The 27,571-nt window shown below is 43.9% G+C and overlaps 1 protein-coding gene across 7 annotated transcripts; it reads right to left on the bottom strand.

Annotated features, from left to right (window-relative positions):
- Positions 1-412: 412 nt before the first annotated feature.
- On the bottom strand, positions 413-27,571 carry OS9 (OS9 endoplasmic reticulum lectin). 7 transcript variants are annotated; one of them, XM_082350222.1, is made up of 16 exons: positions 27,374-27,571; positions 26,770-26,946; positions 25,557-25,620; positions 25,350-25,426; positions 25,066-25,164; positions 23,300-23,380; positions 5,096-5,306; positions 4,881-4,985; positions 4,545-4,645; positions 4,290-4,341; positions 3,817-3,905; positions 3,320-3,595; positions 2,855-3,044; positions 1,760-1,924; positions 1,490-1,602; positions 413-1,192 (listed from the first exon to the last, which is right to left on the bottom strand). In XM_082350222.1, the coding sequence occupies exons 1-16, from the start codon at positions 27,533-27,535 to the stop codon at positions 1,067-1,069; spliced, it is 2,088 nt and encodes a 695-aa protein (XP_082206348.1). In that variant the 5' UTR covers positions 27,536-27,571; the 3' UTR covers positions 413-1,066. The 7 variants fall into 7 exon arrangements, with proteins under 7 accessions (XP_082206348.1, XP_082206349.1, XP_082206352.1 ...); XM_082350223.1 differs by having other exon boundaries at positions 4,881-4,982; XM_082350226.1 differs by lacking the exon at positions 1,760-1,924.

Here is a 27,571-nt window from a genome sequence, read left to right as displayed (position 1 = left end):
GCCAAAGGTAGAGGTCTTTTCTGGGAAATGAAGTGGTATGGCTGGCAGGTATGGGGATGGAGTCTGCAGCACTGTAGGAGAGCTCGGCAGGAGGATCCCTGTGGTGGGGTAACTCTGTGTGTACCTTGTGGCTCGCGGGATATAAAGGGGGAGAAGAGAACAGAAATGGACAGATGACGAAAAGAAGGGACACCAACACTGCAAGTGTTTCAGTCAGGGCCAGGCCAGCAGGCTTTGTTTCACCGTCCTGGTCTCTTCCTGCATACTCCAGCCCCACTGCTACTGCCTGGACTGTGGAGCACAGAATGGGATCAGAGAGCATGCCCTCCATCCTGAGGAGAGCACCAAGTCTCCTCCCTACTGAGCCCCAAACCCACCTACCCCCTCCCAAAAGAAAAAAAAAGATTGATGGTGTGATGGTCCAGTTCTTTATTTAGAAACCTGATTGTTCTAGAACATGGTGGGTGGATCTGCAGCCTACCCTTTTCATGGGATTGTGTCAGAGGTGGTGGGCAACTTTCTTCCCATTTTCTCAGCAACAGAGAGAAGGTGCTTCAACTCAGAAGCACAGATTGTAGGGAACAGTGTGGAAAGGGAAAGGGGCAGGACATCCCAAGCCAGTCTGGGGGAAGGGGGAAGGCGCCTCTGAACAGGAGTGGGGCAGGGGTGGGGCGTGCCTCTTGGGGCCTGCTGACCCGCCCCACTCTTCTTGCTCCCCCTGCTCTACTCCACTCAAAAGATCTCACAACACTCTAGGTAGGGAGGGGAAAGGAACCCACAAGCTGGGAGACGACCCGGGGGAAGCCGGGAGGAAAGGACGCGGGTATGTGGAGAAGCCCAGGAGAGCAAACCTCACAGGCCTAGGAGGTCTTGAGGGCGCTCTCAGCAGTGGCAGCAGCACTCAACCCGAGGCCCCTCCGCACCCCCAGGAGGGCCTCGAAGTCCACAGCTCACAGCTCAGCTCTCCTCTGCTGTTTTGCCTTCAGGGCCCCGGGGGATCGGGGGGAAGGAGGCAGGGCCAGTCTAGGAAGACTCTGGACTCCTTGGCGAGCCAAAGGCGGTGGTCTCAGAAGTCAAATTCATCCAGGTCCCCCATGCCCTCCCCGCCCCGAGAGCCCCACACCCGGCGGTAATTGCTCTCCAGCTCTTTCTGCCGCTGCCGCTCCTTCTGCGCCTCTTCAGCTCCCTGCACCTGGTGGGAGGGCACGAGGGTGAGCAGAGGCCGAGGGAGGCCCCGGGCGCTGGAGGATCCGGGAGGGCGGGCAAGCATGGGGGAGGCAGGAGCCAGCGCACACGGCTCGTGGGGCTCTTGCTGAGGGCCCGATGCCCAGAACCAACAGCCTCATCTTACGGATGAGCAAACTGAGGCTGAGCCAGCGGCGAGGCTGGGAGGTGCCTGGAGGATTCTCAACCACACCCTCAACACCTCAGCTGGTTGCGGGAGAGGGAAGGCTGGAGGTCCAGGACTCGCGGGCGGGGCGCCTCTCACCAAGATATTGAAGAAAATCTCCTTGAGGTTTTTCGTGTCCTCATCAGTCAGCCAGCGTGCATCCTCCTCAGTCCCTTCAGTCCCCGGTCGGACAATCTTGATCTCAATTTTGCCTGGAAAGGATCGGGACGGCTGGTGAATAGAGAGGAGGGGTGGGAGCTTCAGCGCAGGTCCTCTGCCCCCGGGCCCCCGGCCGAGGTTCCCAGCCCCTCCACTTCGGCAGCAAGCCCTTCCAACAGCTCTGAATCCAGCCCGCCCTCCAGGGCCCACCTTCGGCTGTGAGTCCCTCCCTCTCCAGCAGCTCTTTCACCAGCCCCTCGATTTGTTTCAGCTGTGGGTTTTCCCGTTTCATCTCGAGGACAGTCAGATCCTGATTGGGGCCTCCGTGACGGAGCTTGGTGACCCGGACCCGGACTCTGTGCTCAGGATCCTCCTCTTAGAGGGGGAGACACACAGGGAGACACAAAGCAGAGCCGTGACTCCAGGGTGAGGGGCTGTGGTGGTCGCCTCTCCCTAAGCCATCAGTTGGTTTCGGCAGTTATTCCATCTCGAACATGTATATTAGCCAGTGCTCAAAATAAATTAGTACCCATCACCCCACCCCACTGCAACCCATAAAGCTCCCTCCACCAACTTCAGTCTCCTTTCTTCCCTCCCAACCCGATAATTCTGCCCATCACCTACAGGAAAACGACTGTTTTCTGAAGCAAAAATCAGGCCACCTGGGCCTGCAAAGAAGTTTGTTTTAAGAAGCAGGTTGGAAAACTGGTTTGGCACCCCACAATGTCGGGACTCAAAAGACATTTCAGTGTTTATAATAGAGATAATGGGATGGAAGGTTTGAAACTAGGACATTCCATTTGGAATGCCTGGTCTCCACACCCATAGGCCCCGTGGAATGGACACAAGGGGTGCAAGAGGAAGGGAACTTCGAGTCTGTCCAGGCAGCTGGCTTATGAGCAGCTGGGCTGCCCCACTGACACCCTGATAGCTGGGGCCGCTCCCTGCGCAGTGCTAGCCATCGACAGGCAGCACCTGACACAGGCGTGCGGTCTTCCGCACACAGGCTCACATCATTCATTCGGTTAATATCTACTGATCACCCACGAGGTGCCGGCCAAAGTGCTAGGCACTGGATGTACAGGAGCAAGCCGGAAAACAGTCATGCAAGCAAGCCAGAGGCCCTGTGGCCTCTGAAAGCTGCTTCCCAAAAGGACGACTAGGAGGTAACCAGGCAAAGGGATAGAGCTGTTGGGAAGAAGGCAAGCGTGAGAACAGTATCCCAGAAAGAGAGAGAGAGTGAGCATTCTCGGAAGGGATCAAGATGATGGACCTGGCTCTTCCTTCCTGTCTGATAGTTCTCACCTGCTGGTTGGGGGGATGGGGGACGCTTCTGGGGGACAACCCTCCTTTTCTGGTGCTTCTTCATCAGCTCTGGAGCCTGTTTTTCCTCCAGCCTTTTGATGAGTTTGTTGAGAGTGGATGTCAGGGCCAGCATAGCCCGATCACGCTCCGACTCCTTCTTCAGCCCGTCTGGGTCCAGCTCTTTCTCTGTCTGGGAGGCCCAAGGTGGGGGTGGACAGTCAAGGGTCTGCAGTGTGAGGGGCAGTCCATGCTCCACGGAGGAGTAGTATCTCACTCTCATCCTTCTCTCTGACCCCTTCCCCACCATCCCCCCTTTTAATTAAGTAAGCAACTAGCGGTTCAGGGTGCCAGGTCATATGTCCCAGGCAGGCGAGGTGCTGCCCCTGTTCTCCTCCGGTCCCTGGGCCTGTCCCGCCCACAGGCGCTGGCAGCTGCGGAAGCAGCAGGCAGAAGAGTGGAGCTCACCTCCTGGATGATGCTCTCCAGCTCCCGCTCCATGCCAGCCTTCACCTCCGCACGGAGCCGGTCTCGGTCTGACGGGAGCAGTATCCCTTCCAGTTCCTTCTCAAATTCTCCCAGCAACTGCCTTTCATCCTCATCATCTTCTTCATCCTCATCGTCCTCCTCTTCTTCCACCTCGTTCTGATGTTCTGGATCACCCTTTTCCTTCACCTCCGGTCCCCTGGGAGGGACTTCTGCAGCACTGTCTCCAGGCTGCTCTTGGCCTGCCTTTGGCTTCCCCTGGGTGGGGATCGGGAGAAAGAGGGAGATGGTAGATGGCTGGGGTTTCTGTAGACACGTGGGGGGCAGACAAACAGGGATGTGGTAGCGGGGGACTCAGGAGGAGTAAAGGAAGTTGAGGCAGCTCTTTGGGGCCCAGGTCAGGCCCAGGTCAGGGGTGGTTTTCCGAATGCTCCCAGCAGGGAGGTAGTTTCCACCCCTCCCTGGAGCAGGGCCCATACCTTTCTTGTTCCACCCTTCAGCTCCTCTATCAATCGAATCAAGTCTGCAGGACTCCGAATCACTTTGACCTGCACGTTGTTCTGAAAATCTGTGATGAAAGAATAGGAATGGACCCATTGTGTCTTAAATTAATTCTGTTTTTACTTCCTAAGGAGAGGAGTTGAGGAGGCCAAGGAAGGACATGGTCCCTGCCTGCAGAGCTACCTGTCCAGTCTGAGAGATAGGGCCCAACATACCCCTCCAGAGAGCGCTCACGTGGCCTAAGGGGGCCTCACAGGCGAGAGAGAGGAGGACGCTAACAAGCTGCCGAGTCCCCTGCTCTTCCACGCGCCCCCATAAAAAGGAATCTGCTGCTGGCCCGGCTGCCCGACCTCCCTCCCAGTGCTCTAGCTCTACCCCTACCCCCCACCTGCCCCCTGCAGAACCTGAGAATACATTCAAGCGGTAAAGGAGACGTGGAGGGTTCACTCACCATCGTGGGAGCCTGGCGCTGGATCCGTTGCCTCAAGGTTTGGTTCCTGCTCCTAATGAGAAGGAAAGGGCAGAGTCAAGTACGCAGGCTTATGCATGCCAACCATACTCTTAAAGCAATGACTCTCTGGGTAAATCCTTGCATCCCTAGGTAAATGGAGGTCATCTCATCATAATGACCTCAGCTTGAGTGGCCCTCCAGCCCAAAGCCCAGGTTCAGCTTCATCAGAGAAACGGCTAGGAAGCTGGCTCTCACCTCAGCCTGTGCCTCCCCCCTCTCTGGCGCCTGTTCCTCTGGTTCGTGAAGCATCTTCCAGAAATCTGATTCCTTACCGTCATCCTTGGCTAGGCTTGCGCCTGGAATACAGAGAACAAGGGAGAACCTGAAAGGACGGGAGAAACAGAAGGGAGCAAATAGCATGGGGTTCGTTCTCCTCTATTACTAAGGGGTTAGGGCCCGTAGTACTTTTTCACCCACTCCAACAGTCAGGACTGTTAAGGACAAGACACCCCTGGGTGTACAGGACAGTAACACTGTAGAAGGGAAGAAATGGGAGACATGTTTCATGGAACAGGTGACACAAGGGCCTACCTGCTTTCTTTTGGGGCATCACCCCAGGCTTGGTCTCACTCCATATTTGAGGGTCCAGGTCTTGCCGGCCCTCTGTGGCTTTGTCTCTGTACTGCTGTGAGTCTACTGAAAGACAGTGTGTAGGCAGGACAGGGACACATTCCTATCGGCTCCTCGGTACTTCATCTTCTGCGTGTCCCTCCCCATGTCTCTCCTTCCTCGTTTTAATTACTCACCAGCTTGCCTCTGTATGTAGGCCATGTACTCCTCAGGCTGCAGGGCAGGGTGACAGAGAATGGCCTGGGGAGCAGCACTGGGTGGGGGCCGGAGGAGAGGGTGAGGGCAGAGCCGAGGAGTCCGAATGGTCAGCACGTAAGAGCAGGACAAGGGCTCATCCACTCGATCAATGTAGTCCCCAGAAATACCAGCGCCCTCGTCACAGAGGAACTGCCAGGACAGAGAGGGTGAGTAAATAGTAATTACCACCAACAATTAACCATTAGTTCTTAGAGCAGCTGTCTTCTATTAAGCACTTATAGTTTGTCAGGCACTGTGCATACATTGTACATATGGCACTTTACATGCATTGGCTCATTTAATTATCACAGAAACCCAGTAAGGGAGGTATTAGTATCTCAACTCTGTGGCTCAAGAAACTTAGGTTTGAGGTGGTTGAGGGACTTGTCCAGGCTGACCAGCTGGTAAGTGGTAAAAAATAGGAACTGAACTTGGGCAGCTTAACAGTAGGTAACCAGCTGATTTGTTTCACGTTATTGCTTTATATAAATACAGTATGTACATACTTTTACATATTTGATATATATTTTCATATGTATTTGAAATCTGTATATTCTTTGTGTGTGTGTGTATGATTTTAAAAAAACTTCAACCAGTTCTAAGGTCCTTGTATTATTCAGAAAGAGAACAAAGATATCAATTAATGTTAGCTTTTGATAAATTTAGCATACACCACTGTAATTTCTAAAGTAACTATTAAAAGTAGAAGAGAGGCCCCACTTCTCAATAGCAGCATGAGGAGCTCTGCAGACCCACTCCTTAGTGAAATTCCATTACCGGTGAACATTTTTTTAAAACTCACATTTGAAATCTCTGGAAATTTTCCTAAGGACATACAACAAATTAAAAAACATCTATTCAAGAAAATCTGCTACATCTTGGACAGTGAAAGTGTGTAGTACTTGGGCCATGACTGCTCCCTCCCTCTCTTCCCCCAACCGCCACTTCACAGCTCACTTAGACAGATGCTCCACTCCAGGTGAGTGTGGTCCAGAAAACGGGGCTTCCTATCCCCTCAGCATCCAGCCAAGGGATACGGTATTTCACCAGAGGGGCAGGCCACCAATATTTCTCAGTCCTCTCTAGTTCTGAGTTGCAGAGAATAAATTCCTGCTGCATGTGGTCAAGAGATTGAGGACTCCCTTCCTCCACCCAGCCCCACTCATAGGACAGAGGCTCTACCTCAGGTGCAGCAGGACAAGAATATTGGGCCTTGATCCCACCACAGATTACTAAAAGGGCAGAGGTTTCACAACAGAGATGCAAACTGAGAAGACCAGAGGCTATTACCCCTGCCCAGGAGTGTCACTCTGACAGAACTGGATCACTGTTCCTGACACCAGCTCCGGAGCAGGGGCTTAGAGATTCTGCCCAGGGGAGAGGCAATCCATAAGAACAGAGAGCTCCAAAGCTCTTTCCAAAGGAACTGACTTCATGTGAAACAGAGTATGGGGAAGTTTAAGCCTAAGGGCACATTCAAAAAAATGAAAAATTTGATGGTAAGCACTAAAGAAGCTGGTAGCATCAAAAACAACCCCTGTAAAGGGGCCCAAATTTAATTAGATCAGACTATGGACCAACTTATGCCCCACATGTAACAAACTATAGAGCAATCAGCTGGCAATTAGTGGGTAAGAACAGCTGGGTATGATACCAGCAGAGGCAGACAGGGTAACAGTCAAAGTGAGCCCTGCTGAAACCACTGTCATCTCGTGTGACTGTGTGCATGTCCGAGGCTGTGCCCTCAGAGAAATGACATCAGAGGCTTCATATTGTAGGAGAAGTAGACTTCATTAAAATAGCCCAGCCAAGTCACTAAAGAAAGAAGCAAGCAAACAACCAAAACAAGTCTTGTGGTGGAGGGCAAGAATCAGTATTCAGACTTGCTTCAATATAATACCAAAAATGTCTGGTTTTCAACAAAAAATTATGGGATATGCAAAGAAACAGTTCAGTGTGATGCATACACAGGAAAAAAGCAGGCAACAGAAAATGCCTGTGAGAGGGCACAGATGTTAGATTTCACAGAGAAACATTTTTTTTAACATCTTTATTGGAGTATAATTGCTTTACAATGGTGTGTTAGTTTCTGCTTTATAATAGAGAAACATTTTAAAGTAGTCATTATAAATATGTTCAAGGAGCTAAGAACTTAAATCATACAAAGTATGTTCTCCTATAATTCAAAAAGATACACGCACCCCTATGTTAACAGCAGCACTGTTTACAATAGCCAAGACATGGAAACAACTTAAATGTCCATCAACAGATGAATAGGATGGATGAATGGATAAAGATGATGTGGTACACATGTACAATGGAATACTACTCAGCTGTAAAAAAGGATGAAATAATGCCATTTGCAGCAACATGGATGGACCTAGAGATGACCATATTAAGTGAAGTAAGTCAGAAAGAGAAAGACAAATACATTATGATATCACATATGAATCTAAAATATTATGCAAATGAACTTATCTATGAAACAGAAATAGACTCACAGACATAAAGAACAGACTTGTGATTGCCAGTGGGGAGGGGACGTGGAGGAGGGAAGGATTGGGAGTTTGGGATTAGCAGATGCAAACTATTATATATAGACTGGATAAACAACAAGGTCCTACTGTATAGGAAACTATATTCAATATCCTGTGATAAACCACAATGGAAAAGAATTATGAAAAAGAATGTATATATAACTGAATCACTGTGCTGTACAGCAGAAATTAACACAACATTGTAAATCCAGTATACTTCAATGAAATAAATTAAAAAAGGAAAGCAGGGGCAAAGTATGTTCTCTGACCACAATGGAATGATATTAGAAATCAATAATATAAAGGGATTTGGGGGAATTCATAAATATGTGGAAATTAAACAATATACTCCTAAGTAGCCAATGGCTCAAAGAAGAAATCACAAGAAAATTAGAAAATACTAAGATGAGTGAAAACACAATGAAGACACAATATATCAAAACTTATGGAATGCAGCTAAAGCAGTGCTTAGAAGGAAATTTTTACCTGTAAAATATAAAAAAGAAGAAAGATATCAAACCCATAACCTGAAAAAGAAAAGCAAACTAAACCCAGAGCAAGCAGGGGGAAGGAAATAATACGGATTAGAACAGAAATGAATGAAACAGAGAACAGAAAAGCAATAGAGAAAATAAAATAAAAGTTGATTTTTGAAAAGATAAATAAAAGTGACAAAACTTTAACTAGACTGACCAAGAAAAAAAGAGAAGACTCAAATTAGTACAGTTGAGAATGAAAGAAGGAACATTACTACCAACCTTACAGATATAAAAAGGATTGTAAAGGAATACGATGATCACCTATATGCCAACAAATCAGATAACTCAGATGAAATGGACAAATTTCTAGAAAGACACAAACTACCAAAACTGACTCAAGAAGAAATAGACAATCTGAATAGACCAGTAACAAGTAAAGAGATTAAGTTAGTAATTTAAAAACTAGCTACATAGAAAAGCTTGGGTCAGATGGGTCTACTGATGAATTCTATCAAACATTTAAAAAATAAAAATACCAATCGGTCTCAAACTCTTCAAAAAATAGAAGAGGGGAGAATACTTCCCAACTCATTCTATGACACAAGTATTACCCTGAAACCAAATCTAGATAAAGATATCACAAAAAAGGAAACCACAGGCCAAAATCTCTCACGATTATAAACCCCCAAATCCTCAACTAGTTAAATGAATTCCACAACATATAAAAAGGATTACACACCATGGCCAAGTGGGATTTATTCCAGGAGTACAGGGTTGGGTTAACATTTTTTAAATCAATTAATTTAATTAATACATCCTATCAATAGAATAAAGGACAAAAACCACATGATCATCTCAATGGATACAGAAAAAGCATTTGACAAAATTCAATATCTCTTCATGATCAAAACATTCAACAAACAAGGAAAAGGGGAACTTCATCGATCTGATAAAAGGCATCTATAGGACTTCCCTGGTGGCACAGTGGTTAAGAATCCGCCTGCCAATGCAGGGGACACGGGTTTAATCCCTGGTCCGGGAAGATCTCACATGCCGCGGAGCACCTAAGCCCATGCGCCACAACTACTGAGCCTGCACTCTAGAGCCCACGAGCCACAACTACTGAAGCCTGTGCGCTCTAGGGCCCATGTGCTGCAACTACTGAGCCCGTGTGCTGCAGCTACTGAAGCCCGTGCGCCTAGAGCCCGTGCTCTGCAACAAGAGAAGCCACCACAATAAGCCCGCACACCTCAACAAAGAGTAGCCCCTGCTCGCTGCAACTAGAGAAAGCCCGCACACAGCAATGAAGACCCAATGCAGCCAAAAAAAGAAAAAAAAAGTAGCCATTTAAAAAAAAAAAAAAGGCATCTATGAAAAATCCACAGCTAACACTATACTTAACGGTAAAAAACTGAATCGTTTCCCCCTGAGATCAGGAACAAGAGAAGGATGTCTGCTCATGCCACTTCTATTCAACATCATACTGGAGGTTCTGACTAGGGCAATTAGGCAAGAAAATGAAATAAAAGGCATCTAGATTAGAAAAACTAACACTATCTTTATTTACAAGATGACCTGATCTTGCATATAGAAAATCCTAAGGAATCTACTAGAGAAAAAAAGAAACCATTACAATAAATGAGTTCAGTAGGCTACAGGATATAGGAATCAACTGTATTTCTATACACCTGCAATGAACAATCCAAAAATAAAATTAATAATTACATTTGCAATAGCATCAAAAAGAATTAAGTAATTGGGAATAAATGTAGCAAAATAAGTGTAGAACTATTATTCTGAAAACTACAAAACACTAAATCAACTATACTTCACACTTTTGTTTTTCCTGCCACGTGGCTTGCAGGATCTTAGTTCCCCGACCAGGGATCAAACCCGTGCCCCCAGCACTGGAAGCACAGAGTCAACCACTGGACCACCAGGGAACTCCCTAAATCAACTATACTTCAATTTTTAAAAAATTTTAAAAAATAATAATATAAAAACAATACGACTTCCCTGGTGGCGCAGTGGTTAAGAATCCGCCTGCCAATGCAGGGGACATGTGTTCCATCCCTGGTTGGGGAAGATTCCCACATGCCCCAGAGCAACTAAGCCTGTGTGCCACAACTACTGAAGCCCGCATGCCCTAGAGCCCCTGTGCTGCAACTACTGAGCCTGTGTGCTGCAACTACTGAAGCCCACGTGCCTAGAGCCCATGCTCTGCAACAAGAGAAGCCACCACAATGAGAAGCCCGTGCACCACAACAAAGACCTAACACAGCCAAAACAAAAAAACAAAAAAACCCCAATAGCTAACTATTCTTTAACACCCACTATGTCCCAGGAAAAAAACAAAACAAAACAAAAAAACTTCCAAAACTACAAAACATTGCTGAAAGAAATTAAAGACAAACAGAACGACATCCAAGTTCACAGATTACAAGACTTAATTTTGTTAAGATGACAATACTCCCCAAATTGATCTTCAGATTCAATGCAACCTCCATCAAAATTTCAGACACGTTCTTTGCAGAAATTAACAAACTGTTCCTAAAATTCATATGAAAATTCGAGGAACTCCACATAGCCAAAACAATCTTGAAAAAAAAAAACAGGATTGGATTTCGAATTATACTTATGGATTTCAAAACTTGCTACAAAGCTACAATAATCAAGACATTGTGGTACTGACATAAGTATAAATATATAGACCAAGAAAACAGAATTGAGAGTCTAGAAATTCATTTTCACTGTTATCATCATTTGATTTTCAACAATATTACCCAGATGATTCAGTGGGAATTGTCTTTTCAACAAATGATGCTAGGTCAACTGGATATCTACAAGCAAAAGAATGAAGTTAGACTCCTACTTCCTACCATATACAAAAAATTAAATCCAACTGGATCAAAGACCTACATGTAAAACTATAAAACTCTTAGAAGGAAACATAGGTGTAAGTCTTCCTGGCAATGGTTTGTTGGATACAACATCAAAAGCACAAGTAACAACAACAAAAAAAAACAGATAAATTGGAATCCATCAAAATTAAAGGCCTTTGTGTTGCAAAGGACACCATCAAGAATGTGAACTGGCAACCCAAAGAATGGGAGAAAATATTTGCAAATCATATATCTGAGAAGGGACTTGTACCCAGAATATATAAAGAGATTTTACAACTCAATAATAAAACGACACTGCAATTTTTAAATGGGCAAAAGATCTGAATAGATATTTCTCCAAAGAAGATAGACAAATTGCTAATAAGCCCATGAAAAGATGCTCCACATCATTAACCATCAGGGAAATGCAAATCAAAACCACAATGAGATGCCGTTTCATACTTACTAGGAAGGCTATAGGCAAAAAGATGAAAAAAAGTGTTGATGGGGATGTGGAGAAACTGAAACCCTCATACACCACTTGTGGGATCATAAAATGATGCTACTGCTTTGGAAACAGTCTGGCAGTTTCTCGAAAGGTTAAACATAGAATTACCATATGATCCAGCAATTCTACTGCTTGGTATGTACCAAAAGAAATGAGAACATATGTCCACGCAAACACCTGTTCACATATGTTAAAAGCAGCATTGTTCATAATAGCCAAAAAGTGCAAACAACCCAAGTGTTCATCAGCTGATGAATGGATAAATAGAAGGTGGAATATTATTCGGCAATAAAATGTAATGAAGTACTCGTACATGCTACGCACAGATGACCCTTGAAAACACGGTAAATGAAAGAAGCCAGACACAAAAGGTCACACGTTGCATAATTCCATCTATATGAAATGCCCAGAATAAGCAAATCTATAGAGTGAAAGATTCGAGGTTGTCTAGAGGGGAGGATGGGGTTTGGAGCAGAGGTGGAATGGAAAGTAACTGCTAAAGGGTAGTGGATTTCTTTTAGGGTGATGACAGTGTTCTAAAATTGATTGTGGTGATGGTTGTACAACTCTGAATAAACGAAAAACCACTAAATTGCACACTGAATTGTGCGGCATGTGAATTATATCTCGATAAAGATGTTATTGAAAAAAATAAAGAGGGCTTCCCTGGTGGCGCAGTGGTTGGGAATCTGCCTGCCAATGCAGGGGACACGGGTTCGAGCCCTGGTCTGGGAGGATCCCACATGCCGCGGAGCAACTGGGCCCATGAGCCACAACTGCTGAGCCTGCGCGTCTGGAGCCTGTGCTCCGCAACGGGAGAGGCCGCGACAGTGAGAGGCCCGCGCACCGCGATGAAGAGTGGCCCCCGCTCGCCACAACTGGAGAAAGCCCTCGCACAGAAACGAAGACCCAACACAGCCAAAAAAATAAATAAATAAATAATAATTAAAGGTGCTAATAATAAAAAAAAATAATAATAAAGAGCATAACTTCCCACTGAGATGAGAGAAAAAGTGGCATAACTAAGACAAGATAAAACAAACCAAAAGCAAGAAAGGAGAGAAGAAGAAAGTGGAACAGAAGAAAGCATAAAATAAAACGTTAGACATAAGTCCAGATATATACACACACACATATATAAATGGTTAAAAATGTTTAAAAAAAAAAAATGTTTAAAAATACAAGTATATGCTATTTAGAGACACATTTAAAACATAAGAATATAGAAGAGATAAAAGCAAAAGGATGAAAAAAATAAGTAAACATAACTCAGTGAAAGCTGTTACAGCTATATTATTATCACACAAGAGACTTTAAGTAAAAAAATTACTAAGATAAAGAAGGTCAATTCATAATGTTAAAATGTTCAATTTATGAGGAAGATAATTTAAATTGTGTGTAATTCTTTATCTTCCTTATTGTCTCTCTCTCCCAACTAGAGCAGTCATTTCTGTCTGTTGTGTTCTCTGAAATATCGCTAGCAACTAGAACAGTGCCTGGCACAAAGAAGCACTTAATAAACATTTGTTGAATAAATTAATACATAGCCCCAAGATACAAAAAGCAACAGCTGACAGAATAACGATGAATAAATTGAAAGAATAATAAGGAATAACACACAAATCCATAATTATAGTGGGAGACAAAGCAGTAAGGATACAAAAGATTTGAACAATCATGACCTAAAAGACATACAGAAAACACTGTGCCTAACAGTAGAGGACACGTTCTTTTCAAGCACAAAGAACCACTCACAGAAATTGACATATACTGGCCCATACAAGTCTCAACAAACTGAAACTTATATGGTCCAGGACTTGTATTTGAGGACTCAAATTAAATGGTACCACCATGAAAATCTATATAATTATGAGATATATAAGATAATCAGGGAAACGAAATTATTGAGTATTTGGTGATAAGAAATTACGGTTAATTTTTTAGTGTGATATGGTATTGTGGTTATATTTTTAAAAGAGCTCTAGTCTTTTAGGGATAATACAGAAATATTTATGGATGAAATGATATGATGTCTGTAATTTGTTTCCAAATAACCTGGGAGTGGAGGTGTAGTGCAGGGAGGTGGGCAAGGGGATAGATGAAATGAGACTGGCCATATTGGCTCAAGCCAGACGATACACAGGTGGGTCACTGGACAATTATCTCTGATTCTATGTTTTAAATTTTCCATAACAAAAATTTTAAAAAGACAATCTTTAAATATATATAACCTGCACCCAGCAATTACACTTTCAAGATACAGTTACACATATACATATGTATAATGGAATAATCTTTTGTAATGACAAAAAGTAGGGGGGAAACTATTTTAATCAGTACAGTAATGGTGACAAAATGATAGAATAATCACACAATGGAACATTATGCAAATGTGAAAACAATAAAGTTCTAGATGCACTGCCATTGAAAGATCTCTAAGAATTATTGTCAAGATATACAAAAACAAGGTGCAGAACGTGTGTTTAATATACTGTGTATTGTGTGTAAAAAAAGGGAACAGGAAATAAGAATCTCTAGTCATAATTGCTTTTAAACACACAAAGAAAGGCTGGAAGGACAAAGAATAATCTAAGCAGGGTTACTTGGGGGGTGGGGGTGGGGGGAGGGCACAATGGGAAATGAGCAGGTGGGAGGGAGGTTTGGGAGGGAAATTTTTCACTGCACACCTCTTTATAGTTTCTGGGTTTTGAGTCATGGGAAAGTATTATCCATTTGAAAATTAAATAAAGAAACTTAAAATAGGCTTAGAAAACTGTGACACATACCTAAAGTAGTACTTGGAGAGAAATTTATAAGAGGCATATTATAAAAGAGGAAAAGCTGGAAATGAACTAAGTATTCATTTCAAGAAGTTAGAAAAAAACAGCAAATTAAAGCTGAAAAAAGTAGAAGGAAGGAAAATAAAGATTAGCATGGAAATAAATACAATGGAAAACAAATACGATACAGAAGCTCAACATAGCCAAAATTAGTTCTCTGAAAAGTCTACTAAAACTGACCAGCCTCTCGAGAAACTGACCAGTAACAAAAGAGCAAGGCAAAAATAACCCATGAACAAGGAAAAGAGGAACCTAATTACAGATGCTACAGAAATTAGAAAGATAATAGAAGGATATCATGAACAACTTTATACCAATAAATCTGAAAAATGAGACAAACTAGATAAATTCCTAAAAAATATAACTTACTAAAACTGACCCAACTAGATATAGAAAACTTTGAATATTCCTAAAACTACTAAATCAAATGAATCATAACTTTATGATTTCCACAAATCATAAAGGTTTTCCATTAATCTTTCCACAAAGAAAACCTAGACCAAGATGATTTTCCAGGTGAATTCTAGCAAACATTTAAGGAATAAAAAATTGGAATCTTACACACCCTTCAGAGTATAGAAAAAGTGAACATTTTTCAACTTATTTTCTGAGGCTAGCATAACCTTGTCACTAAAGCATGATAAGGACAGTACTAGAAGGAAAAACTACAGGTCAATATCTCTCAAGAGATACACTATACAAGATCCTTTAAAACATCACAAACTGAGCCCAACAAGATATAAAAGGATAGTCAAAGGTAATACATATGACTGAATTGGGTTCATCTCAGGAAAGCAAAATTGGTTTAACATTAGAAAAGCAATAAATAACTTAATGTCAAATCACAGATATAGAGAATAAACTAGTGGTTACCAGTGGGGAGATGAAGAGGGGGGCAATATAGGGATAGAGGATTAAGAGGTACAAACTATAATGTATAAAATAAACTACAAGGATATACTGTATAACATGGGGAATACAGCCAATATTTTATAATAACTATAAATGGAGTATAACCTTTAAAAATTGTGAATCACCATATTGTACACCTGTAATTTATATAATATAATCAACTACTATACTTCAATTTTTAAAAATGTTTTAATAAAATAAGAGCAAAAAAAATTTCTGAGTGTATAAAAAGAAGCTAACAATGGTTACCTTTTTATGGGGATGGGAAGAGACTGATGAGGGGAAAGGTGTGTTGAGGCTTTTCTCTATATACTTTGTAAAGCATTTCTACATTGGAGCTATGAAAATTTACTACCTATTCAAAAATTAAATATAAAATTTTTTAAGTGTGAAAAAAATCCAAGAAGTTAGAAAGAGAACAGAATAAACTTAAAAGAAGAAGAAGGAAAGAAATAATAAAGATAAAATAATGAAGATGTTAATGAAATAGTAATCGGACAATAGAGAGGATAAACAAAGTCAAAAGGTAGCTCTTGGACTAACAAGACAAATCTCTGGCAAGACAGAGCAACAAAAAGAGAAAAGGCAAAGTCAATATTAGGAATTAAAAAGGGGGTATATCTACAAAAACAGATTTTAAATAAAAATAAAACACTAATTTTATGCTAATACATTTGAAAATTTAGGAATGAAATAACAGCCTAAGAAATTATAATTTATTAATGCTTCATGACATAGTAAACCTAAAAAATTTTATTATCATTAAGTAAATTAAAACAGTAGTAAAAACCATGCCCACAATATACCAATATTGTGGTGAATTGTGGGGATGAGGCAGTTTTACAGAGTTCTCCCAAACCTTTAAAGAACAGATGAATTCCTATCTTAGCAAACTATTTCAGAGAACAGAGAAGGAGGGAAGCTTCTCAAGGCGCTTATGAAGCTAATATTACCTGATACCAAAAGAAGGTAAGCACAATACAAAAAAAGAAAATTATAGACCAATTCACACATGAAAATAGCTGTAAAAATCATGTATTAGGAGACTGAACATAGCAATGTGTTAAGAATAGTTCATGACGATGGATTATCCCAGAAATGCAAGGGTAAAAAACCTTAGAAAATGAATTACTTTAATTTACCATATCAAAAAACAGATGAAAAACCATAGGACCCTCTGAATAGATACAGAAAAACATGTGTTAAAATTCCACAGCTTTGCATCATGAAAATATTCAGCAAATTAGGAATAGAATGGATCTTCATTCACCTGATAAAGAGTGTCTACAAAAAGCCTACAGGAAAATATGTTAATAGTGTAACTTCAGGGCTTCCCTGGTGGCGCAGTGGTTGAGAATCTGCCTGCCAATGCAGGGGACACGGGTTCGAGCCCTGGTCTGGGAAGATCCCACATGCCACAGAGCAACTAGGCCCGTGAGCCACAACTACTGAGCCTGTGCGTCTGGAGCCTGTGCTCCGCAACAAGAGAAGCCGCGATAATGAGAGGCCCATGCACCGCAATGAAGAGTGGCCCCCCTTTGCCCAAACTAGAGAAAGCCCTCGCACAGAAACGAAGACCCAACACAGCCAAAAATAAATAAATAAATTAATTAATTAATTTTTTTAAAAAAAGTGTAACTTCAGGGACTTCCCTGGTGGTTCAGTGGTTAAGACCCTGCACTCCCGGGCTTCCCTGGTGGCGCAGTGGTTAAGAATCCGCCTGCGAATGCAGGGGACACGGGTCTGAGCCCTGGTCCAGGAAGATCCTACATGCCACAGAGCAACTAAGCCCATGCGCCATAACTACTGAGCCTGTGCTCTAGAGCCCGTGCGCCACAATTACTGAGCCTGTGCTCTAGAGCCCACGAGCCACAACTACTGAGCCCGCGTGCCTAGAGCCTGTGCTCCACAACAAGAGAAGCCTGCGCACGCAACAAAAGAGCAGCCCCCGCTCGCCACAACTAGAGAAAGCCCGCATGCAGCAATGAAGACCCAACGCAGCCAAAAGTAAATAAATAAATTTATTTAAACAAAACAAAACAAAAACCTTGGTTAAATACCCTGCGCGGGCTTCCCTGGTGGTATGGTGGTTAAGAATCCACCTGCCAATGCAGGGGACACGGGTTTGAGCCCTGGTCCGGGAAGAGCCCACATGCTGCGGAGCAACTAAGCCCGTGCACCACAACTACTGAGCCTGCGCTCTAGAGCCTGCAAGTCACAACGACTGAGCCCGTGGGCCTAGAGCCCATGCTCCACAACAAGAGAAGCCACCGCAATGAGAAACCTGCGCACTGCAAGGAAGAGTAGCCCCCACTCACTGCAACTAGAGAAAGCCTGTGCACAGCAATGAAGACCCAATGCAGCCAAAAATAAGTAAATAAAATAAATAAATTAAAAAAATAATAATAAATAAAGACCCTGCACTCCCAATGCAGGGGGCCCAAGTTTGATCCCTGGTCAGGGAACTAGATCCTGCATGCTGCAAATGAAAAAAGATCTTGCATGCCGCAACTAAAGATCCCGCAGGGGGACTTCCTAGTGGCGCAGTGGTTGAGAATCTGCCTGCCAATACAGGGTACACGGGTTCGATCCCTGGTCTGGGAAGACCCCACAACCCGTGGAGCAACTAAGCCTATGTGCCACAACTACTGAGCCTGCACTCTAGAGCCCATGAGCCACAACTACTGAGCCCTCGTGCCACAACTACTGAAGCCCGCGTGCCTAGAGCCCATGCTGCACAACAAGAGAAACCACCGCAATGAGAAGCCCACGCCCTGCAGTGAAGACCCAACACAGCCAAAAAAAAAAAAAAAAAGATCCCACACACCGCAACTAAAGATTCTGCACGCCACAACGAAGATTCTGCACGCCACAACGAAGATTCTGCACTCCACAACAAAGATCCTGCGTGCCGCGACTAAAAAAAAAAAAAGACCTGGCACAGCTAAATAAATAAATAAAATATTTTTAAAAACTAGTGTAACTTCAGGAGCACTCCCTTTAAAGTCAGGAACAAGTCAAAGATGGCCATCATCACCATATCTATTGCACTGTAAGTGTAAGGAAAATGAAATGTATATGAATTAGAAAGGAAGAAACCAAAATTGTCCCTATTTGCAGATGACATGATTATTTACACAGAAAATCCATGGGAATCTGCAAACTATTAGAAATGAGAGAGTTCAGCAAAGTTGCTGAATACAAGATCAATACATAAAATCAATTAATGTGACCACACACCAGCAACAATCAATCATTAAGATGTAATTTTTAAAAGATGCCATTTACAGTTGCATCAAAAACTATAAGGTGCCTGTATGCTTGAAACATGTACATATACACACAAGACACAAATAAACAAAAGCTACAAGGTATCTAGGACTAACCTCACATAAGATGTACAAGAGCTTCACAGAGAAAATTTAAATCTTACTGAAGTACAAGACAAGAAAAAGTAAACATCATGTTCATAGTATATGAAGACTCAATATCATAAAATATCAATTCTCTCCAAATTAATCTAAAATTCAACATACTTCCAATTAAAATTCCCAAAAGAGTTTTTCACAGAACTTATCCAATAACAGCCCAGATGGTTTTGAAGAACAAAGGAAAATGCATATTATCAGATAACAAAACTTAGTAATAGACAGACTTTTAAAACAAAAGAGAAGCCAATAAGAAAGTGCACACATATATTGGAACCTGATAAATGACTGAGGTGGTGCTACAAATCAGAGAGGAAATGCAGATTACTCCATAAATGATGCTGGGACAACTGGTTATCCTGATGGAAATTAGGTATATTTAGGTCCCAAGCTTACACTGTACATTAAATTTTTGATTGAATTAAAGTCCGAAATATAATAAGAAATCTTCTAAAACTTGAAAAATATAGGTGAATAGAAAAGTATTTAATAAAAGATCCAAAGTACAAACTATAAAGAAAAAGACTGAAAATTTTAATCATATTGGAATTAAGGATTCAAAACTAATTTACAGAAAGCAGCTGCATTTCTATACACTAACAATGAAATATCAGAGAAATTAAGAAAACAATCCCATTTACCACTACATCAAAAACAATAAAATACCTAGGAATAAACCTACCAAAGGAGGCAAAAGACTTACTCCAAAAATTATCAGACATTGATGAAAGAAAGTGAAGTTGACACAGATGGAAAGATATACCGTGTTCTTGGGTTGGAAGAATATTGTTAAGATGACCATACTACCCAAGGAAATCTACAGATTCAATGCTTTCCCTATTAAAATACAAGTGGCATTTTTCACAGGACTAGAACAAAATTTTTTTAATTTGTATGGAAACACAAAAGACCCCAAATAGCCAAACAATTGTGAGAAAGAAGAACAGAGGTAGAGGAATCACTCTCCCTGACTTGAGACAATACTACAAAGTTACAGTAATCAAAACAGTATGGTACTGGCACAAAAACAGACACATAGATCAGTGGACAGGATAGAAAGCCCAGAAATAAACCATGCACTTATGGTCAATTAATCTATGACAAAGGAGGCAAGAATATACAATGGAGAAAAGACAGTCCCTTCAGCAAGTGGTACTAGGAAAACTGGACAACTACATGTGAAATAATTAAATTAGTACATTCTCTAACGCCATATACAAAACACAAACTAAAAATGGATAAAAGATCTAAATATAAGACCAGATACTGGGACTTCCCTGGTGGCACGGTGGTTAAGAATCCGCCTGTCAATGCAGGGGACATGGGTTTGATCCCTGGTCCAGGAAGATCCCACATGCCTCAGAGCAACTAAGCCCGTGCGCCACAACTACTGAGCCTGCGCTCTAGAGCCCGCGAGCCACAACTACTGAGCCCACATGCCACAACTACTGAAGCCCATGTGCCTAGAGCCGGTGCTCCGCAACAAGAGAAGCCACCGCAATGAGAAGCCCGCGCACCGCAACGAAGAGTAGGCCCCGCTCGCTGCAACTAGGGAAAGCCCCCACGCAGCAATGAAGACCCAACGCAGCCAAAAATAAATAAATAAATAAATTTATTTTTTAAAAAAAATCATCGAACTGGATCTCCATGTCATGCCACAGAATGGTAAAAACATCAATTAGTGAAAAAGAAAAACTATACTGATGTATAATTTTAAAACACAAAATATATATATTGTCTGTGATATGTGTAGCACTAATAAAAGTACAAAGCAAGCATAGAGATGGTTGTGGTTGTTTCTGGAGAGGAGAGAGAGGGAAGAAATGAGAGAGTGGCTTTTACTATATCATTAGCATTTTATTCCTTCTATTAAAAAAAAACAGATCTGAAGCAAATATGGCAAAATGTTAACATCTGTTTAACTTGGCAATGGATTTATGGGTCTCTTTGACATTATTTTCTGTATGTTTGAAATGTTTCATAATTAAACATCTTGATGGAAAAATCTTAGATCTCTCTGAAATCTTACTTAATGTACGAATTGAGATAGCGATCCAAATTTATTTATTTCCAGATGGCTAACCAATTGCTCCCAAACTCCCCGGAAACTGCACTTTTACCAAACACTGTGCACACTGCTCCCGCCAAGGAGGCACTGGGAAGATGGAACTTCACCAGGCCTGCCCTGGAGTTGGGGATTCACTCAGTCACTCAGGCTACGAACTTGGGTGGCCCATCAGGATATAAAAGCAGCCACAGAGGAACGCCCTCAACTTTCTGCCACTAAAACCTCCAGGCTCCCCAGCAAATATGCCATCTTTCTGTTCTAGTTACAACCACAGAGCCGCCTTCTCAGGATCCCAGCCCTGCCCACATTCTCTTCTCATTCTTTCTCCTGTACCTCAACCTTGCCTCCTTTCTACTAGGTCCACCCAGCATTTAAACACGCTCCCATCTTAACACATGAAACAACAAGCACAAAGTCCCACTTTCCCAAGCCCACAGCCCTGCTAACTAGTGCTCGCCTTTTCCCTTCCCTTCACAGCCAGACTTCTTCAAAGATTTCCACTTTCTCACCACGTTCCTCAACACCTCAGCTTCACCAGCCCACTGGAACTGCTCTGGTGGACACTGCCAATGACCTCTGGCATTGAGTCCAACCAAAGGACTGGTCAGGGGAGACTGGGAGCAGAGGACTTAGCAATTTTCCTCTGGTTCCCATCCCTACAGTCTGAATTTTTATTTCCATGTTCGTGTTTTGCTTTCATTAAAATAACAATTCCTATGATCACCCACAGCAGTTTTTAATTCTCCTCTTCCTTGAAGGTTCAGATGCAGCCAACACCACGGACCAGTCCCTCCTTGAGACATGTCCTTCCTGGGTTCCATGTCACCACAGTCTCCCTTCTGGTCGCTTCTTCTTGGCAAAGCTCCCTTCTGCCCAGGCTTTCAATGCTGGCTTCCTCACAGTTCTGTCCCACTTCTCACTATATCCTGTTTCTTGGGCGGGGGGCAGGGGGAGATTTCATCCATACCATGGCTTCAATTATTAACAGTATGTTGATGGCTCCAGCACTCTGGGTTCAATTTAGATCTCTCTCCTCAGCTCCAGACCCCCAGATCCACAGCCTCCTCAGATATCTCTACTTGGATGCCTACAGCCACTAAAATCATCATATTCAAAATCAAAGTCATCATTTTCCTTCACCAAACCTACTCCTCTTCCCACTGTACCCGTCTCAAAAACAGAAATCACCATCCATCCAGTTGCTCAAGCCAGAAACCTGCGAATCTTACTATATTGATTTTGCCCCTTAAATCTCTCCAATAATTCACATGTCTTCACCCCTGGACCACCTCGTTTTCTCACCTGGATTACTGCAACCACCTTCTCACTGGTCTCCCAATCATTTGCTATGCTCCAGCCAGAGTGAGCCTTCAAAACCAACACTGCATATGGCACCACTCTGCTCAAAATACTTCACTGGCTCCCCCTCGTTTCTCAGATTGTCCAAACTCCTCAACACAGCTACAGAGCTTCATGACCTGTGACTTGTCCCCTAAAGACTGCCCAGCCTCATCTCCCACAAGTCCCTCCAGTCACTGGGAACGGCTATCAATCCCTCCTGCCTCCAGGCCTTTTGCACTCACTGTACCTTCCGCCTGGAACGCTCTCTCCTTCCCACTGGTCTATAGCTGCTGGACTAACTCTTCATCCTTCAACTGCTGGTTCAAAGGTCACCTCCTCCAGAGGCCTCCCCTTGACCTGGACTCGGTTAGTTCCTTTATTGTGTGCTCCCCTGTGAAAAGTGCCTCACCCTTCAGAGAGTTTATCCTGCTTCCTGTGGCTCTTTATTTAATGTCTGTCTCCTGAGAGCAGGACTAGGTCTCTCAATCACCATTTCATCTCCAGCGTCTATTATAGAGCTTGGCACAGGGCACATGGTTCAGCAGATGTGAGGAAAATGCCTTCAGTTCTCGGCCTACTGAAGGTACAGACAAGTAAAGAAACAAACAATACAATCAAGTGCTATAATAGATTATATATGTGTGTGGATGCTGTGGGTTGCTATAGTCTGAATGTCTGTGTCTCCCTAAAATTCGTATATTGAATTCCTAATGCCCACTGTGATAGTATTAGGACGTGGGGCCTTTGGGAGATGCTTAGGTCATGACGATGGAACCCTCATGAATGGGATTAATGCTCTTATGAAAGAGACCCCACAGAGCTCCTTTGTGAGGATACAAGAAGTCTGTGACCTGGAAGAGGGCCCTCACCCAACCATGCTGGCACCCTGATCTCAGACTTCCAGCTTCCATAACAGTGAGAAATAAATTTCTGTTGCTTATAAGTTACCCAGCCTGTGGTATTTTGTTATAGCAGCCCAAACAGGCTAAGACGTGGATATATGTGGACGTGGTTGTATGTATATGAAGCGCTGAGGGAACACAATGAACTTTCTGGGCTAGCCAAGGAAGGTCACATAAAATAAAGTGACATTTGAAATGGCTTATCATTTCTTCCATTCATTGAATAAATAATCTCTGGGTACCTACTTGGTGCCAGGCGCTGTTGAAGGCACTGAGGATACAGCATAAAATGAGACAGACATTGTCCCTGACTTCCTGGAGCTTATTCTAGTGGGGATAGAGAGAGAAATTAAACTCAAAAAATAAGCTAATTTCAGGAAATGATATATGCATTGAAGAATATAAAACACTGTAGGTGTTTACCAGGATCAAGGCAGAAGGGGGTGTGTGTCTGTGTGCCTATGTTAGGTCTCCCTGCGGAGGTGCCATAGGTATATATAACCTGAGAGGATGGAGCCAGCCATTCAAAGATCTCTGGGAAGATGGCGCTAGGCAGAGGGAACAATGAGACTCACTGGTTCAAAGGACAGGAAGAAGGGCAGTGGGACAGAAACGCAGTAAGATGTTATATCTTCAACCCAAACCCTGTCCTGGAACTCCAGAATTACAGAGTCAACTACCAACTGACCATCACCACTGGGATATCTAATAGGCATCTTGACCTTCATATGTCCAACACCAGCCTAGTTTCCTCCTCCAAACCCGTTTCTTCCCACTTGAGTAAATGACAATTCCATTCTCCCAGTTGCTCAAGCTAAAATCCCTGGAGTCATACTTGACTCCACCTCACATCCAATCCATCAACAAATCTTGGCTCTACCTTCAAAATATATCCAGAATCTGGCTGCTTCCCACCACCTCCACTGCTACCCCCCAGTCTGTGCTGACGTATTTGGATCTTATCCTTTGTGTGAGGCATAATTATTTGAAGGCTTTCCAGAACTCGGTAGAGAAGGGACACTTGCTTATAGGGGTGTGCTGAAGCCAGCTCAGGCCAGTTCACAAGAGCCAACTGGTAAGTTTTCAGGAATGTTGCAAGATGACTGACATCACAGTGATAGCATGAATTTTGCCATGATGGGGATATTTATACCATGGATACTGGCAAACATTACATCTGGGCTTCCCCTTCCACCACCCCACCCTACCCTGGCGATCCCGGTGTTCCACATTTACCAGCACACAGCTGCATGTGCAAATCTGTATTACATAAAGATAATTCTTGTGTCATGTGGTTCTCTACAGGTGTTTATGTTTGTGAATACACATTAGAACCACCTGAGGAACTCTGCGTACCATACAGCTGTCTGCCTGAACTCAGTTAAGGACTACTGGATCGGGAACACTTGTTAAGAGGCTGTTGGCAGTGATGCAAGTGAGATGAAGGTACCAAGCATGGGAAAGAAGAGGCGAGTTGTGAGAGAAGTCTAGAAGTAGAATGAGTGGACTTTGTTGTTGACCCTGATTCCTTTCCTCCATATCACTTCCTTCTCAGTTTGTAATCACAGGCTCATTTCTGTGATTCTCTGTCTTCCTCTCCTGACTGTAGTCCATGAGGGCAGGGGCTGCGTGTCTGCTCACCACTGTACCCCCAGAGCAGAGCCCAATACCTACACCAGCACGACCTCATTGCAGAGTCGTTAAATGATGAAAGGAGGACAAAGTGAAGAAGTAAGAGTCAATAATGACACTCAGATGTCCAGCTTAGGTGACAGAAAGGAGAAACACAGATAAAAGTGTGGTTGGGGGTTCGGAGGGGAGGATTTGGGAAATGTTGACTTGAACTGCCTCTGAAAATCCAGGCAGTGCCATGAAGCTAGAAATATGAGTCTTAAACTTAGAGTTTAGGGTCTGGGAGAGAAACTCTTGACTATACCACGCAACCCTGCCCTCTTCTCTTAGAACCTGAGTTGTCACTGGGGGAGTGTCAACTTCCCTCTCCCAAGACTCACCCGAACCTCAGCCTCCCGGGGCCTCCCGTTGAGGTCGCATTTGGACCCATTGCCATAGGTCTGGCTGTGGTAGCGTTTCAGGCGATGCTGCTTGGAGGCCTGGGGAGGACATCAGGCAGGAGGGAGGGGTGTGAGAAAGACAGCAAGGGGGAAGAGGAGCACTTTATCCTAATAGCCACCAAACCCCAAGAAACACGTCAGCTAATCCTGACCCTCCCCTTCTCGTCAGGGCTCTCAGTCTGTAGCCCAGACCCCTTTCTCTCCCAATCCCACACTCCTGCCACCTTGGCTGTTTCATCATTCCAGTCGAAGGCCGATTGGTAGTAGCCGAGATAGAGGACTTCACCTTTGATCTCTGAATCTGCAAGAGAAAGCACAGTGAAGCATGGTTACCCTGTCCTCAGAGGACTAGGAGGGAAGGGAACTGGGGAGGGAGGTCACCTTCCACGACAGGTTGCTGAGGGCTTAGGAAAAATGTAGGCGGGAGTCACCTTCCATGTGGTACTGCTGGATGTGGCGTCCATAGCAGAATTCATACGTCCACCAGTCCTTGGTCTGACAATAAAAAAAATGAACAATCGGGGGATGGAGTACAGATGTCTCTTCTTGGAACCAGAATCTCTCCTGGCTCCAAGACACATAACCTCTCATTCACTTTTCATCTCTCTCTGCTTCCACACTCAATCCTCCAGGTTCTCGGTGAGGAGGGAGGGCTGTTTGCCTTCTGTGACTTGGAGAGAGACCTCTACAGCCTAAGTGGTTAGCACCTGTGGGCTTTCCACTCTTCTCTTTTTACAAAAAAATCCTTCTTTGAGGATTTCCCTGGTGGTCCAGTAGTAAAGAATCCACCTTGCAATGCAGGGGATGTGGGTTCGATCCCTGGTCAGGGAACTAAGATCCCACATACTGTGGTGCAACTAAGCCCGCGTGCCTCAAACTAGAGAGCCCACGCGCCCTGGAGCCTGCGTGCCACAACTAGAGAAAAGAAAAACCCGCATGCCACAAATAGAGAGAGAAGCCCGCGCACCGCAACGAAAGATCTCGTGTGCCTCAACGAAGATCCCACGTGCGGCAACTAAGACCCAACGCAGCCAAAAAAAAAAAAAAAAAATCCTTCTTTGTCGTCCATAAAGATACGAAATCATGATATCCTTGAAGCACTCAGACCAGGGAAACATAGAATATTAAAGTATTAATTGAACTCCCTTATACTGTTTTAGCCACGGGGGATATAGCTGTGAACAAGATAAATTCTCTGACTTCATAGACTTATGTTCTAGTGCTAGGACTCAGACCAAAAATGAATAAACTGATGATTCAGTTAAAAAGATGATTTCAGATCATGAAAAGTGCCATGATGAAAATAAAATAGGATACTGGGCAGAGAGTGACAGGGGAGGGGGTGACTTTGCCAGTAAGGCTTCTCTAGGGGAGTGACCTTACTGCCCCACACTGACCCTCTTTAGCACCTCAATCTTAGCTTAACCCTTATTCTGAGTTCTTCTAACTCTCCTCTACATTCAGCAAAGTGTCATCAGTGGTTACAGGATTCTTTGCTTCTTTCCGATCTGTACAATATGCCTAGTCCTTCAATGGCCTTCTTAATTCCAACAGATCCTCCCCATCACTCCTCATTCACAGGCACAATGGTTCCCAAATAGATAGTTTCCAAGCCCTAGTTCCCTCCATCCCAGTCCCTTTCACCTTCAGCAGGCAGGGTGCATCTTTCATTGGGCTCAACAACTCAGGGATCCCAGGCCCTTGGTAAGCAGGTGCCTCCTCCTCCCTTTCACGCTGGAAGTGAATAGCTCCAGCTGGCAGGCGACATTCATAGCGCTGCTTGTACTTAGAGGAGACAATCACCACGTCCGAAGCTTGGCTCTGGGAAAGAAGTGGGGGTCGGGGGGGCAGGGAGGCAAAGAGAGGTTGGGATCAGGGAGAACAACGAGATCCCTCTTCATATCCTGGGGAAGAGCCCAGTCAAGACAGAGTGAGCCACAAGTCCTCCAGCTGTGCTTAGCGGGTGAGGGGCGAGGGCACTCCCACTTCTCCACGGGGGAGGAGTCTGAGTGTTTCAATCAGGAACTGGGACCTGAAGTGGACAGTGGGAAGCCCCACCCCTCCCAGGCCCTGGCCCCAAGGGAATGGGTCTCTGATTACGACCCTCAGGAGTCCTCATGAAACCCCTGCTTAACTCTTCCCGATTCTCCTTAGGCTCCCGCCACAGACTCCACAGCTGCCCTTCTTCCTCTACCTTCTCCCCCTTCCCCTTCTGCCCCGGACTCTCGTCCCCTCTACGCCTCCTCACCTGCCCTCCCATGACAGGCAACGGCAGTATCTCGATCCCATAACGCATCTCACTCAGCTCCTCCAGGTTCAGGCTCCCGACACCGCCGGTCAGACTTGCGGGAAACAGGAGCCCCAGAAGAAGCAGCCCCAACAGACTGGACAGCAGCGTTTCCGCCGCCATTTTTCGTTCCCCTTCTAATCCAGAACAACTCCTTCC

Source organism: Balaenoptera borealis (genome assembly GCF_965194805.1).
Source record: "Balaenoptera borealis genome assembly, chromosome: 13".
Classification (NCBI taxonomy): domain Eukaryota; kingdom Metazoa; phylum Chordata; class Mammalia; order Artiodactyla; family Balaenopteridae; genus Balaenoptera; species Balaenoptera borealis.
This window is presented reverse-complemented; position numbering and strand designations above follow the sequence as displayed.